The sequence below is a fragment of the Astatotilapia calliptera genome, chromosome 23 (genome assembly GCF_900246225.1).
Source record: "Astatotilapia calliptera chromosome 23, fAstCal1.2, whole genome shotgun sequence".
Lineage (NCBI taxonomy): Eukaryota > Metazoa > Chordata > Actinopteri > Cichliformes > Cichlidae > Astatotilapia > Astatotilapia calliptera.
The window spans coordinates 4601739-4614939 of NC_039323.1; the positions used below are offsets into that span (position 1 = coordinate 4601739).

The window sequence follows — 13201 nt, forward strand, 5'->3', positions numbered from 1 at the left end:
TAGGGCATTTTATATTTTGGCTCATATGTGATCCATGTTTTCTGAGACTTTTTTTGGCTATCGTCACGGGTCTTAGGTTGAAGCAATTTTCTTTTTGTATCTATAGCAATGTTTTGCTTTTTAAAGTGAAAAAAACTAAAGCCTTTGGCCTGTTCCTTGGATGTTCCCACAGCAAAGTTCCCCAAAAAAGTTTTGAAAATGACATGAGTAAGAGAAAATACAGTTTCAAGCTTCAGGTTTTATTTTTTGCTTTTGGACTCACTGTAATGCCAAAATGCTTAAAGAGATTTAATCATTCCTGACACCTGACAGTGTAACAGAACATCTTGACTCAGGATTACATTTCTCTGCATGAAATGAATGTAAATGATATTCATATTGAAACATGAAATACTGCAGTAATCTCACAGAGGAGGTGCTGTTGGTTGGTGTCAAGAAGGAAGAGTTGGCTATCATAGTGTGAGAGGGAAGGTACATCCTGGACAGCCTGCAAGTTGGTTGCAGGCGTAACACAAGGAGACAGAAAACCATTCACTGTAAAATCTAAAAGCATCAATTAAGCAAACAAGTGTGTCGGTAAACTATGAGAGAAAACCTTGGCCAACAAGGAACTTTAAACCCAGAACCTTCTTTCAGTAAGTAAATGGTTCTCACCACACACACTATTCTGATCTCACACCAAACTCTCCATTTTCTTGTTTCTGACAGATGTGAAAAGTTAATTGAACGCTGCCCCCTAATGGTGAAAATCTAGCTCTGATTACAGCAAAAACTCTCATTGAGATCTAACAAAATGATCATGACTGGTTGGAGCCCAGGGAAGGAAGGTAGGACAAAAGATGCACTGTGGAAGAGAGCCAGAGATTAGTAGCATTTCTTTTTCTTAAGAATGGGTTTGATCCAAGAAAGGAATTTTGATATGTCTGTATAAACGTTGGGGACATTCGGATAGTCACAGATTTTGTAGTTGTTAAAGGAAACGACACCAACTGCCAAATTGTCACACACCAGAGGGCCACCAGAGTCACCCTGTGAGGAGGAAATATTATTATTTGATTTGCCCATCAATCATCAATCTTTTGTTAATACCGTTATCATAGGTTGTAGATAGAAAAAAAGTTACCTGACAGATTCCTTTGTTTTTAAAGTATCCACCTGCACAAATAACTTTAGCTGGAAGCCTATTCTGCCAAACACTCTGACACCTGTCCTTGTTAATGATGGGGACATCCACCACTTGCAGCTCGTCAACACTTTCACCGTTACTTTTTATGGCCCCCCATCCAGCTACACTGCAGGTTTTGTTTTCCTTTAGATTAATTTTTGGATGTGGAAGTTTAATTGGCTTAATAACTTTGTTTCCTTCCAGGCGAGCTTTCCTGGACAGCTAGTGGCAGAAAATAAGGAATGAGATAGAAAAGAGAATACTTAAGGCAAATTTAATAGGGTTTAAATCCAAACCATAACAGAGTGTCCACATGTGTAGCTGGTCAGTTGAATAACCAATATGTACTACAATACATAATCATCACTAACATTTAGTATACCTATTAATGTGCAACACATTGTTAAACTAAATAAAAACATGTTTGTTTTGTATCACATATATTGCAAAAGGCAAGCAATAAGGAACTTTCTTTCTTTCATGTGCTTTCCCATGAGTAATACATCCAGGGCCAGTTACTTAAAATAAACTACAGTATTGTGTAAAAGTGTTGAGGCACCACTTATTTCTTTATAGTTTGCTTCCAAGGAGCCAGGCTTCACACATGGCTTGCTGAAATGCATAAAATTCATTTCATATCCAGTTCTTATACCTCATCATTTTCAGAACATTTCAGGTTTTTAGAGTTCTTTTTGAACAGTGACGAGAATAATGCAGTTTGACAGGCATAAAATGGTATTTGTGCACCAACATGGTGACTGTCAAACAGCTACTAGCCAAACACTTGGCTAAAACAAAAACAAAAGACAAAATCTATCTATATAGCATCAACATAACATATGCAGCAAAAACCTGATACAGGACCTAAGAGATGCATGTCTATGAGATTCAGGAGTTATCTACTTACTTTGAGAAGCATGATATCATTTCCAGATAGAACATCCTTAAAAGAATGTTTGCACATCTTCACATCATATCTCATTGTGTCATCAACCTTTTTGAGATTGTGAGTGCCCAGAACAACACTTGTAGGATTCCTACATTAATGATAATACAGAAATTGAACGTTTATGTTTTGATGAATTTGAGGTTGCATGAAGAGTTTTGATTACTTACTTGGGAGCACAGTGCGCTGCAGTCATTACAAAATATTCACTGACAAGGAAACCTCCACATATATGTCCATTGTTGTCTTGCACTGATGCCATATACATCATCTGCTTTTTCTCAGCCTTTCTACCTTTTATGATTTGACTCCCCAGTGCTGAAAGCAAATGTGCAAAATTTAAAAGCAACACACTTTTGCACATCTGTAAGAAATGGATAAAATCTTACCATTATGTCTAAGAAGCGTCAAAGTTTGAAAGAGCAGAAACCCTCGCAGAGCGTGCATGATGCATGGAAGTCGGGTGAAAAATCTTTCAGGGAGATAGTCGACCACTTTATGCTTTACCTTGCACTCTGTCTGTGGTTTGTGGTTTTTGGGGTTGTTTTCACTTCCTGTCTTCTCAACGTTCATTTCATATCTTCACAGAACATTTGAATCACTCTTTATGCTCTTAGAACTGAAAAAGCTTTTTGGATGAGAGGTGAAACGTCTTCAAGAAACTGGAAGTCCAGACGCTTTTCTTTCCGAGCTCCAGCTTAATTAACAGAGTGATGTAAACTAAATGCTATCACGTGTACATGGAGATATATGTATACAATCAACACACACAGAAGTACTTTGTGCAGGATCCCTGATACATCTAACTCACAAAATATAATTAAAAGCACTGTTTTGTTGGAGCGCACATGCAGAAGCTCCATGATCATTTCTAACAGGCTGAAAAACAGGAATGCAGGAATCAAGATATCCAGAAGAGCAGTACGGTTAGCAAACATGGCAGTTTTTGTAGTTGTGTAATGACCTATTTTCATGGTCCTATTTGTATTATGCACGTGTATATTGATGTTTGTGCAAAGCAGGCCAAACCAGATCGTCACACAACCACAACATATTTTACTTTCTGTATTATTTTTCTTTTTTGAAATGCTGTTTTATGCCAGAGAGTAATGGTGCACACACCTTCCAAAAAGTTAAACTTTTGTCTCATTATTCCACAAAGTATTTGTCCAGTCTTTCAAGTCTTGGGGATCATCAAGATATGTTTTAGCAAATGCCTCTTTGGTCAGCAATGGTTTTCTCCTGAACTGTCCCATGGATGCCATTTTTGCCCAGTCTTTTTTATTGTTTAATCATGAACTGAGCATGACTGAGACACGTGAAGCCTGAGGTTCTTTAATGTTGTTCTGGGTACTTTTGTGACCTGGATAATTCATGGATGTGCGCTTGGAGTAATTTTGGTAGGCCGGTCACAGAGTTATCAGTGACTTTGTTTCTCAAGTGTTTCTTTAGATTGCTGTATGAAGTGTTGTTTATTGAGTTCTTTTAGCCTGCTTTGATTTGTCACATGGGTTCTATTGAACTGAGTTCTTGATTTACCCAGTCTGCCAGTAATTGGGCCTGAGTGTGTTTAGTGAAACTAAACTAAAAAATGTGGTTAATCACAGTTAATTTATTTTTAACAAAAGGGGCATTTTCATTTTCACACAGGACCAGGTAGATTTGGATAACAATTCTTCTTTATTTAATAAAATAATCATTTACAAAGAGCATTTTATGTTTACTCTGGTTATTCATTCATTCATTCATTCATTTATCTTCTTCCGCTTATCTGGGGCCGGGTTGCGGGGGCAGCGGCCTTAGCAGAGAAGCCCACCTCCTCCAGCTTGTCCAGGGGAACACCAAGGCCTTCCCAGATGTTCTAAGGCCAGCCGAGAGATATAATCTCTGGTCCTGGGTGTCCTGGGTCTGCCCTGGGGCTTACTATCATTGTATATAAATTCACAGAACTGCATTCGGAGTCGGCGTTTGAGTCCTGCCTGCTCTCGGAGTATGACAACCACCCAGTGATCCAAAACTGGACCATCCATATCTATAAACATTCTAAAAGCATGTGGATGTACAAATTACCACAGTACAAAATTAGATTACAACAATGCTCTATACATTCTTTTAATCAACTTGGTGATGTACAGTTAGAGCACTGTTGTGAACAAATTTTAAAAAACACATTACTCCTTCAGCAAAATTACATCCTTAAGATGCAGTCGGTACTTTTTCTGAACTATTTTAGTGATATGCATAAGAGATTAAATGACTGCCAGATTTGATTACTATGTGAGCCGTGATGCATTTATTTCTCATATCACCATGACAAGCAGAAATAGTAGTTCCTATCAATCATTTAGACAATCTCAATAATATAGCTAATTTCCACTGTTTACCTGTCAAACATAAACTTCTAATTTACCACAAATTATTTTAATATCAATATTTTAATATGAGAATTGATTCTAGAACGTATTTTATATAGGAAAATTGGTATCAATCTGTACACCACTAGATGGCATCAATACTAATAACATTTTGACCTTATCTACCCATCACTAGCATTGCAGATTACAGTTTGTTTACATGAGTGTCTCTTTTACGGTTATTGCTGTTGCTCACTCAGCAGTCATGTACACATTGAATATTCGTTAGTATTTAGTTTGTTTCTCATTAGCTGCCAAATATATTGCAAAAATAATGCTTTCACTATTGATTATTTGACATCTCACTCTCACTCTGTGAAATAGTTCCAGTCAGTGTAGCAGTGTAGATGTACTTTCACTACTGTGGTGACACATACTGGTCTCTAAAAGATGTCACTTTAATCTTATGGAAAAACAGCAACATCTTGAAATGGTAATGGTGATAACCTTAATACTACTATATGTTGCTTATTCTTCATGTGACACCAAATTATTTTCTGGACTCCCTTGTTATTGTTTTAATGAAATATTTCCCTTCTGATATTGTTACTAATAAAACCATGGTTTTATTAGTAACAATATCAGTCACGGTCTGCAGACCGTGGACTAGCAGATACAATTTTTATTTCTGTTTTTGGTCACACAAAGAAAATGACAGCAAAATGAAGCAATACAGCAGAAAAACAATTGTAGTTTTACAAATAACTATTTGGGTTTTTAAGAATTGCATTGATCCACAGGAGGTATTTTGAGATGTCTGTATAAACATTGGGTGCTTTAGGGTAGTTACACTTGCCTTTGTTAAAAGAAACAATACCAACAGCTAATCCTGCGCACACCAGAGGACCACCTGAATCACCCTGTGAAAAGAAAGAATTTTAAGGTGTTTATACATTTGACAACGAGAGACCAGTTATTAATTTCAGTGAAAGGAAGAAGAAGAAAACATACCTGGCAGAATCCCTTGTGTGTGGGGTAGCCACCTGCACAGATAACGTTGGCGGGAAGACGTATATTTATGACAGAATATTGCTTCTTACAGACTTTCTTGTTAATGACAGGCACATCCACCACCCTCAGTATATTGGTTAGAGTACCATTTTCCGTAATTCCCCATCCAGCCACTTTGCACACTTCATTTTCTTTTAGGTTTATTTTAGCAGTTGGAAGTCGAATTATTTTTACTATGTCGCTTAGCTGAGCTTTTCTAGAAAGCTGAAGAGATACAAAATCAAATCACAAAGTTAACATTCAAAATTCTTATGCTGTAATGTAACGTAGATAATTAGATCACTCAACTATGTCACTTCAAACTGTTGTACTTACTTTAAGCAGCATGATGTCGTCACCCAGTAAAACATTTAGATAGAATCTAGGCTTGAATTTTTTATTGATACTTATTTTTTGGCCTTTGTTGAGATTGTGGTTACCGAGAACAACGTGCGTGGGGTATCTGAAGCAAAGATTATTGAGTGGCACTCAATACATTTCCTAAACCTGTTAAATGACACGAAGACTGATACTTACTCATTATCACAGTGTGCAGCAGTGACAACAAAGTCTTCGGTGATCAGAAATCCTCCACATATATGACCACTTTTGTTTTGCACTGAGACCATATACAACATTGACTTCCTTGGGACTTTCTCCCCACCAATGATGTCACTTCCACGTGCTTCAAAGAAAAAAAAAAACATGCTAATGCCCATATGAAATGTTTGGAGAATAATGACTAAAAACTGCAATTCTTACCAGCTTGTTTGAGACATGTCAAAACATTGAGTAGCAGAATTATTTGCAGACCGTGCATGATGCCAGGAAAACGGTTCACTTCATTGTAGGCGTGTCAAGCAGACACATTTATAGTGCTTCTAACCACATCCTTTATTCAAGATAATTCTGAAAAGTTTGTTAATGCAAAGATAACTGATTTGCTATGTGAAACACATCGATTATGCTATGTGTATAAATTTATTTAAGTATGTTATACAAATTAATTAATTCATTTTTATCATTCCTAAATGTAAATTGTTGTGTTGTGTTTTAAATTGAATGGGTAATTGGGTGAAAGAATTTAATTAATATGCCAGGATCATGGCAGGGCTGAAGCCACAAAATAAACTAACAAACATATGAAATAAACATAAAAACTGCAAACAAAGACCCCAACCGACCAGGAAGTTTGAACCCAGAACCTGGTTTCAGTAAGGAAACAGCTCTCATTGTGGAGCAAACACTGATAACTAAAGACATATGCATTATATTTAACTTTATTTTAAATTGGGTTTTGGATGTTATAAATAATCAAATGAATTTACATTGTAAACTGAAAAGAAAAACAATACAGTTTTGATGTAAGAGATGTAAGATGAGTAATTAGATACAGAAAAAGAGTAACAACTAATCAAACACTTTGTGCATCACCTTGCTGTCTGTGGTTTCATCAACACTTTTATCTGTTTCTCCTCTGAAAGTTTTCTTTCAGAGAATATCAAAGCACTTTTTTGTGGGTGTTGTTGTTTGCTTCTAGGGGTGTGAAAACTCACACCTTGGATTGACAGCCAAACGTGAAACAATGAAACCAGTTTCCAGTTTCACAGATGTTAAACAGTTTTCAAATGTAACTCAATATTTAAGTGTTTCTTACTTGACCCGCTTAGTCGATTAAAAAGTTAATTGCCACGAACACCCCTAATGTTATATAACAGACCACAGAAAAGAGACAGGTTTTTTTCTACGTGACAGAGCTATAATAAATGTTTTGTTTTTTTTAATTATCCTACTTTTTCTAAAAGGGAACATTATTTAAAGAATATGTATTTAATTAAAAACTCTGTATTCATCTAAAGGGTATAACAAGAAGGGTGAGCTTCCTGCTCGAAAAGGAAATGACCAAAATAAATGTATTTCTCTGCAATTACAAACTCTGTGTAAACAGTCTTGGTGTCAAAATAAAGCTAACACTGGTGAGATGTCATCAGAGCTTTAAATATTACTGCAGATGTTACTATGTCAAAGTTACTGTGACTCAAACATAGAAAAAATGATTTTTTATTTCCCTCACCTAATTTTTAAAAGTATTTTATAGCATATAACACGTTTGAAAATATGTTTCGGTTCACATTTAACTCCAGAAAATCATAAATCAAAATATGGATATTAGCTGTCCACAGATTCATGGTGACGTAACTGCTCTTTTAACTGTCTGGTGTCTTTGCTTTGTTTGGTGTTTGTAGACATGGTTTACATGAGCTTTTAGCTGAGATTCAGAGGTTTCTGTGGACACTACTCATGTCAGCACTTATATTTCTGACCTCGTGTTATAATCGATTAAACGTGGTCTCCTCCCTTTTGCCCCCATTTTTGATGTTGTGGGTGCAAATGATCAGGCATGACATTCTCATAATAAATCAGATAAAATACTGCAAAGAATTAATCCTGCATTTGTGTGATTGAAATGTGTGTGCAGTGACACTGTTTTAAAGATTTGGCCTAAATAATTCTGGAGTGAATGAGCCTAAACATGATGACCGGACTAGTGACACCATATCACCTGTGACACACACACACACACACACGTATGACTTTGCCAGTTTCAGCTGAAACAATTTCAGTGTTTCAAACCATGTTCCAGAGTTTTTAGTTCACCGTTCATGAGGTTTCAAGAAGAAAATGAAAGACAGATCTGAATGTTTGAAAGTGTTTTGGAAAAACTCTGTAAAGATTAGATGAACAATACTCAAAGGATAAATTCAACTGTTTTATTTTGTTAGATAAGTTGAAAAAAAGTTAAACAAGCAAGTAAATAAAGAAACAAGGTAAAACGAAGTAAGAGCAAAAAGTTAACAAGTAAATAACGAAGCAAGGTTAAATGAGGTAAGTTCAAAAAGTTAACAAGTAAATAACGAAGCAAGGTTAAATGAGGTAAGAGCAAAAAGTTAACAAGTAAATAACGAAACAAGGTTAAATGAGGTAAGTTCAAAAAGTTAACAAGTAAATAACGAAACAAGGTTAAATGAGGTAAGTTCAAAAAGTTAACAAGTAAATAACGAAGCAAGGTTAAATGAGGTAAGAGCAAAAAGTTAACAAGTAAATAAAGAAAGAAGGTAGAGGAGAGAAAACCCCAACAATCCCCTCTGAGCAAGCACTAGGCGACAGTGGGGAGGAAAAACTGCCTTAAAACGGGCAGAAACCTCCGGCAGAACCAGGCTCAGGAGGGGGCAGTCAACTGCCGGGACTGGTTGGGGGGGTGAACAGAGGTGGAGCAAGACGAGGCTACATCAGTTGAAGAAGCAGTATTGTCCCTCTACCGGAAAAAGCTGAAGAATCTTTTCTTCTTTTTCATGGACTTTTCCACGAGCGCCTTTTTGTCCAGGATGAGGGTTCTCAACTCATCGATGGTTTCTGTGTTTTGCCTCTCAAGTTTCTTGCATGTTTGTTCCACCTGTTCTAATGTTGCTTGTGTTTCTTCAAGCTTTTCTTTGAGGTCTTTGGATGTTGCCTCCTGTGTCAGCTTTGCCTTCTGCAGGTCTGCATTTCTCACTTGATCTTCTTTGTGCAGGCCTTCTAGCTGCTCATTTCTTTTCTGGATGTCGCGGAGCGTACACTGCAGGTCTTCATGCGTTTTGTCTTGTTTTTGCTTTTGGGCCTGCATTTCTGTGTTTTCCCGCTTCAAGTTGTTGAATTCCAACAATATCCCCTTAATGAGCTCTGAGTTGTTTTTGGCCATGTGATCAATCTTTTTCTGCATGTGTGAGCATCGTTTTGCCAGTGTTTCCTTTTCTCCCTCCAGCTCACTTGTTTTGACCTTCAGTTCATTACAGACTTCTTGCATTTTTGATTTTTACTCTCAAAGTCCTTGATAATGCACTTTTCTTCTGTCAGTCTTTCTTGCTTTTGCTCTTTCTCTTGAAGGAGGTCTTTATTTTGGACCAATGTTTGATCCAACTTTGCCTTCACCATTCTGTACTTTTCCTGCATGCCTTGGAGTTCGCGCTGCAGGTCTTTTTGCTTTGTGTCCTGTTGTTCCTTCTGTTGGAGGACTTCTTTATTTTTTTCTTCAGCTTCATCAAGCTTTCTTTGGAGCAGGTGATTGATTTGGTCCATGTATTGCAGATCCCACTCTATTTTATCAATCGTCGCTTTCCTGCCTTGAAGCTGCTCGGACATTTCTTTAACTTCAGCGCTCTTTTTCTTGTTTTCTTTGATGAGGGATACAATCTGCTCTCTGGCTTGAGCAAACTTGATCCCCCAGCCCTCATTAATAATGTTGATGTCGGGCTGGCGCTGTAGTGTTTCTTCCAGGTGTTTGTTTTGTGCTTCCATTTGTAAGCACTTCTTCTCCAGGTGACGTTTTTCTTCTTCAATTTGTCGAATTTTGTTCTGGAGATGGTTGTTTTCATTCCTACTCTCCGGTAATGCCCTTTGGATGGATAAGAGGCCATTTGGAGAAATTGGCCGGCCACGCGTGGAAGGAGAGGCGGCGAAATCTTTTTGTCTTGGTTGCCGTAATCTTGGATACATGTTGGCGTTTGTATCCGATGACTCTGAGAGGTTTCCAAATTTTTCTGTAGTGAACGTTTGAAGGCTGCAAACACAAAGGCTGCGACGAAACGAACTGAAAATTGCTGTTTCTCACCCCTATTTATAGAAAAACTTCAAAGGATCCTTGTGACATCCTTGTGACATCCTTGTGACATCATCACTCCTAAGCCAATCAGATTGTCACATGACATTTTGGAATGTGGAATGGGGATATGTTTTTTTTTAAACAGTTTTCAAATGTAACTCAATATTTAAGTGTTTCTTACTTGACCCGCTTAGTCGATTAAAAAGTTAATTGCCACGAACACCCCTAATGTTATATAACAGACCACAGAAAAGAGACAGGTTTTTTTCTACGTGACAGAGCTATAATAAATGTTTTGTTTTTTTAATGATCCTACTTTTTATAAAAGGGAACATTATTTAAAGAATATGTATTTAATTAAAAACTCTGTATTCATCTAAAGGGTATAACAAGAAGGGTGAGCTTCCTGCTCCAAAATGAAATGACCAAAATAAATGTATTTCTCTGCAATTACAAACTCTGTGTAAACAGTCTTGGTGTCAAAATAAAGCTAACGCTGGTGAGATGTCATCAGAGCTGTAAATATTACTGCAGATGTTACTATGTCAAAGTTACTGTGACTCAAACATAGAAAAATGTCTTTTTCATTTCCCTCACCTAATTTTTCAAAGTATTTTATAGCATATAACACCTTTGAAAATATGCTTTGGTTCCCATTTAACTCCAGAACATCATAAATCAAAATATGGATATTACCTGTCCACAGATTCATGGTGACGTAACTGCTCTTTTAACTGTTTGGTGTCTTTGCTTTGTTTGGTGTTTGTAGAAATGGTTTACATGAGCTTTTAGCTGAGACTCAGAGGTTTCTGTGGACACTACTCATGTCAGCACTTATATTTCTGACCTCGTGTTATAATCGATTAAACGTGGTCTCCTCCCTTTTGCCCCCATTTTTGATGTTGTGGGTGCAAATGATCAGGCATGACATTCTCATAATAAATCAGATAAGATACTGCAAAGAATTAATCCTGCATTTGTGTGATTGAAATGTGTGTGCAGTGACACTGTTTTAAAGATTTGGCCTAAATAATTCTGGAGTGAATGAGCCTAAACATGATGACCGGACTAGTGACACCATATCACCTGTGACACACACACACACACACACGTATGACTTTGCCAGTTTCAGCTGAAACAATTTCAGTGTTTCAAACCATGTTCCAGAGTTTTTAGTTCACCGTTCATGAGGTTTCAAGAAGAAAATGAAAGACAGATCTGAATGTTTGAAAGTGTTTTGGAAAAACTCTGTAAAGATTAGATGAACAATACTCAAAGGATAAATTCAACTGTTTTATTTTGTTAGATAAGTTGAAAAAAAGTTAAACAAGCAAGTAAATAAAGAAACAAGGTAAAACGAAGTAAGAGCAAAAAGTTAACAAGTAAATAATGAAACAAGGTTAAATGAGGTAAGTTCAAAAAGTTAACAAGTAAATAACGAAGCAAGGTTAAATGAGGTAAGAGCAAAAAGTTAACAAGTAAATAACGAAACAAGGTTAAATGAGGTAAGTTCAAAAAGTTAACAAGTAAATAACGAAGCAAGGTTAAATGAGGTAAGAGCAAAAAGTTAACAAGTAAATAACGAAACAAGGTTAAATGAGGTAAGAGCAAAAAGTTAACAAGTAAATAAAGAAAGAAGGCAGAGGAGAGAAAACCCCAACAATCCCCTCTGAGCAAGCACTAGGCGACAGTGGGGAGGAAAAACTGCCTTTAAACGGGCAGAAACCTCCGGCAGAACCAGGCTCAGGAGGGGGCAGTCAACTGCCGGGACTGGTTGGGGGGGTGAACAGAGGTGGAGCAAGACGAGGCTACATCAGTTGAAGAAGCAGTATTGTCCCTCTTCCGGAAAAAGCTGAAGAATCTTTTCTTCTTTTTCATGGACTTTTCCACGAGCCCCTTTTTCTCCAGGATGAGGGTTCTCAACTCATGGATGGTTTCGGTGTTTTGCTCCTCAAGTTTCTTGCATGTTTGTTCCACCTGTTCTAATGTTGCTCGTGTTTCTTCAAGCTGTTCTTTGAGCTCTTTGGATGTTGCCTCCTGTGTCAGCTTTGCCTTCTGCAGGTCTGCATTTCTCACTTGATCTTCTTTGTGCAGGCCTTCTAGCTGCTCATTTCTTTTCTGGATATCGCGGAGCGTACACTGCAGGTCCTCATGCGTTTTGTCTTGTTTTTGCTTTTGGGCCTGCATTTCTGTGTTTTCCCGCTTCAAGTTGTTGAATTCCAACAATATCCCCTTAATGAGCTCTGAGTTGTTTTTGGCCATGTGATCAATCTTTTTCTGCATGTGTGAGCATCGTTTTTCTAGTGTTTCCTTTTCTCCCTCCAGCTCACTTGTTTTGACCTTCAGTTCATCACAGAATCCTTGCAACTTTTGATTTTTACTCTCAAAGTCCTTGATAATGCACTTTTCTTCTGGCAGTCTTTCTTTCTGTTGCTCTTTCTCTTGAAGGAGGTCTTTATTTTGGACCAATGTTTGTTCCAACTCTGCCTTCACCATTCTGTACTTTTCCTGCATGCCTTGGAGCTCGCGCTGCAGGTCTTTTTGCTTTGTGTCCTGTTGTTCCTTCTGTTGGAGGACTTCTTTATTTTTTTCTTCAGCTTCATCAAGCTTTCTTTGGAGCAGGTGATTCATTTGGTCCATGTATTGCAGATCCCACTCTATTTTATCAATCGTCGCTTTCCTGCCTTGAAGCTGCTCGGACATTTCTTTAACTTCAGCGCTCTTTTTCTTGTTTTCTTTGATGAGGAATACAATCTGCTCTCTGGCTTGAGCAAACTTGATCCCCCAGCCCTCATTAATAATGTTGATGTCGGGCTGGCGCTGTAGTGTTTCTTCCAGGTGTTTGTTTTGTGCTTCCATTTGTAAGCACTTCTTCTCCAGGTGACGTTTTTCTTCTTCAATTTGTCGAATTTTGTTCTGGAGATGGTTGTTTTCATTCCTACTCTCCGGTAATGCCCTTTGGATGGATAAGAGGCCATTTGGAGAAATTGGCCGGCCACGCGTGGAAGGAGAGGCGGCGAAATCTTTTTGTCTTGGTTGCCGTAATC

General features: G+C 37.6%; 2 protein-coding genes across 2 annotated transcripts; both read right to left on the reverse strand.

Moving 5' to 3' along the window:
* Window positions 1-243: 243 nt before the first annotated feature.
* LOC113016182 (duodenase-1-like) lies at window positions 244-2558 on the reverse strand. The gene is made up of 5 exons (XM_026158800.1): window positions 2501-2558; window positions 2282-2429; window positions 2073-2202; window positions 1124-1387; window positions 244-1029 (listed from the first exon to the last, which is right to left on the reverse strand). The coding sequence occupies exons 1-5, from the start codon at window positions 2556-2558 to the stop codon at window positions 865-867; spliced, it is 765 nt and encodes a 254-aa protein (XP_026014585.1). The 3' UTR covers window positions 244-864.
* A 1423-nt stretch (window positions 2559-3981) lies between these two features.
* Window positions 3982-6335, reverse strand: LOC113016436 (duodenase-1-like). The gene is made up of 5 exons (XM_026159263.1): window positions 6278-6335; window positions 6053-6200; window positions 5852-5978; window positions 5477-5740; window positions 3982-5385 (listed from the first exon to the last, which is right to left on the reverse strand). Exons 1-5 carry the CDS (start codon window positions 6333-6335, stop codon window positions 5221-5223), a joined length of 762 nt encoding a protein of 253 aa, XP_026015048.1. The 3' UTR covers window positions 3982-5220.
* Window positions 6336-13201: the final 6866 nt, after the last annotated feature.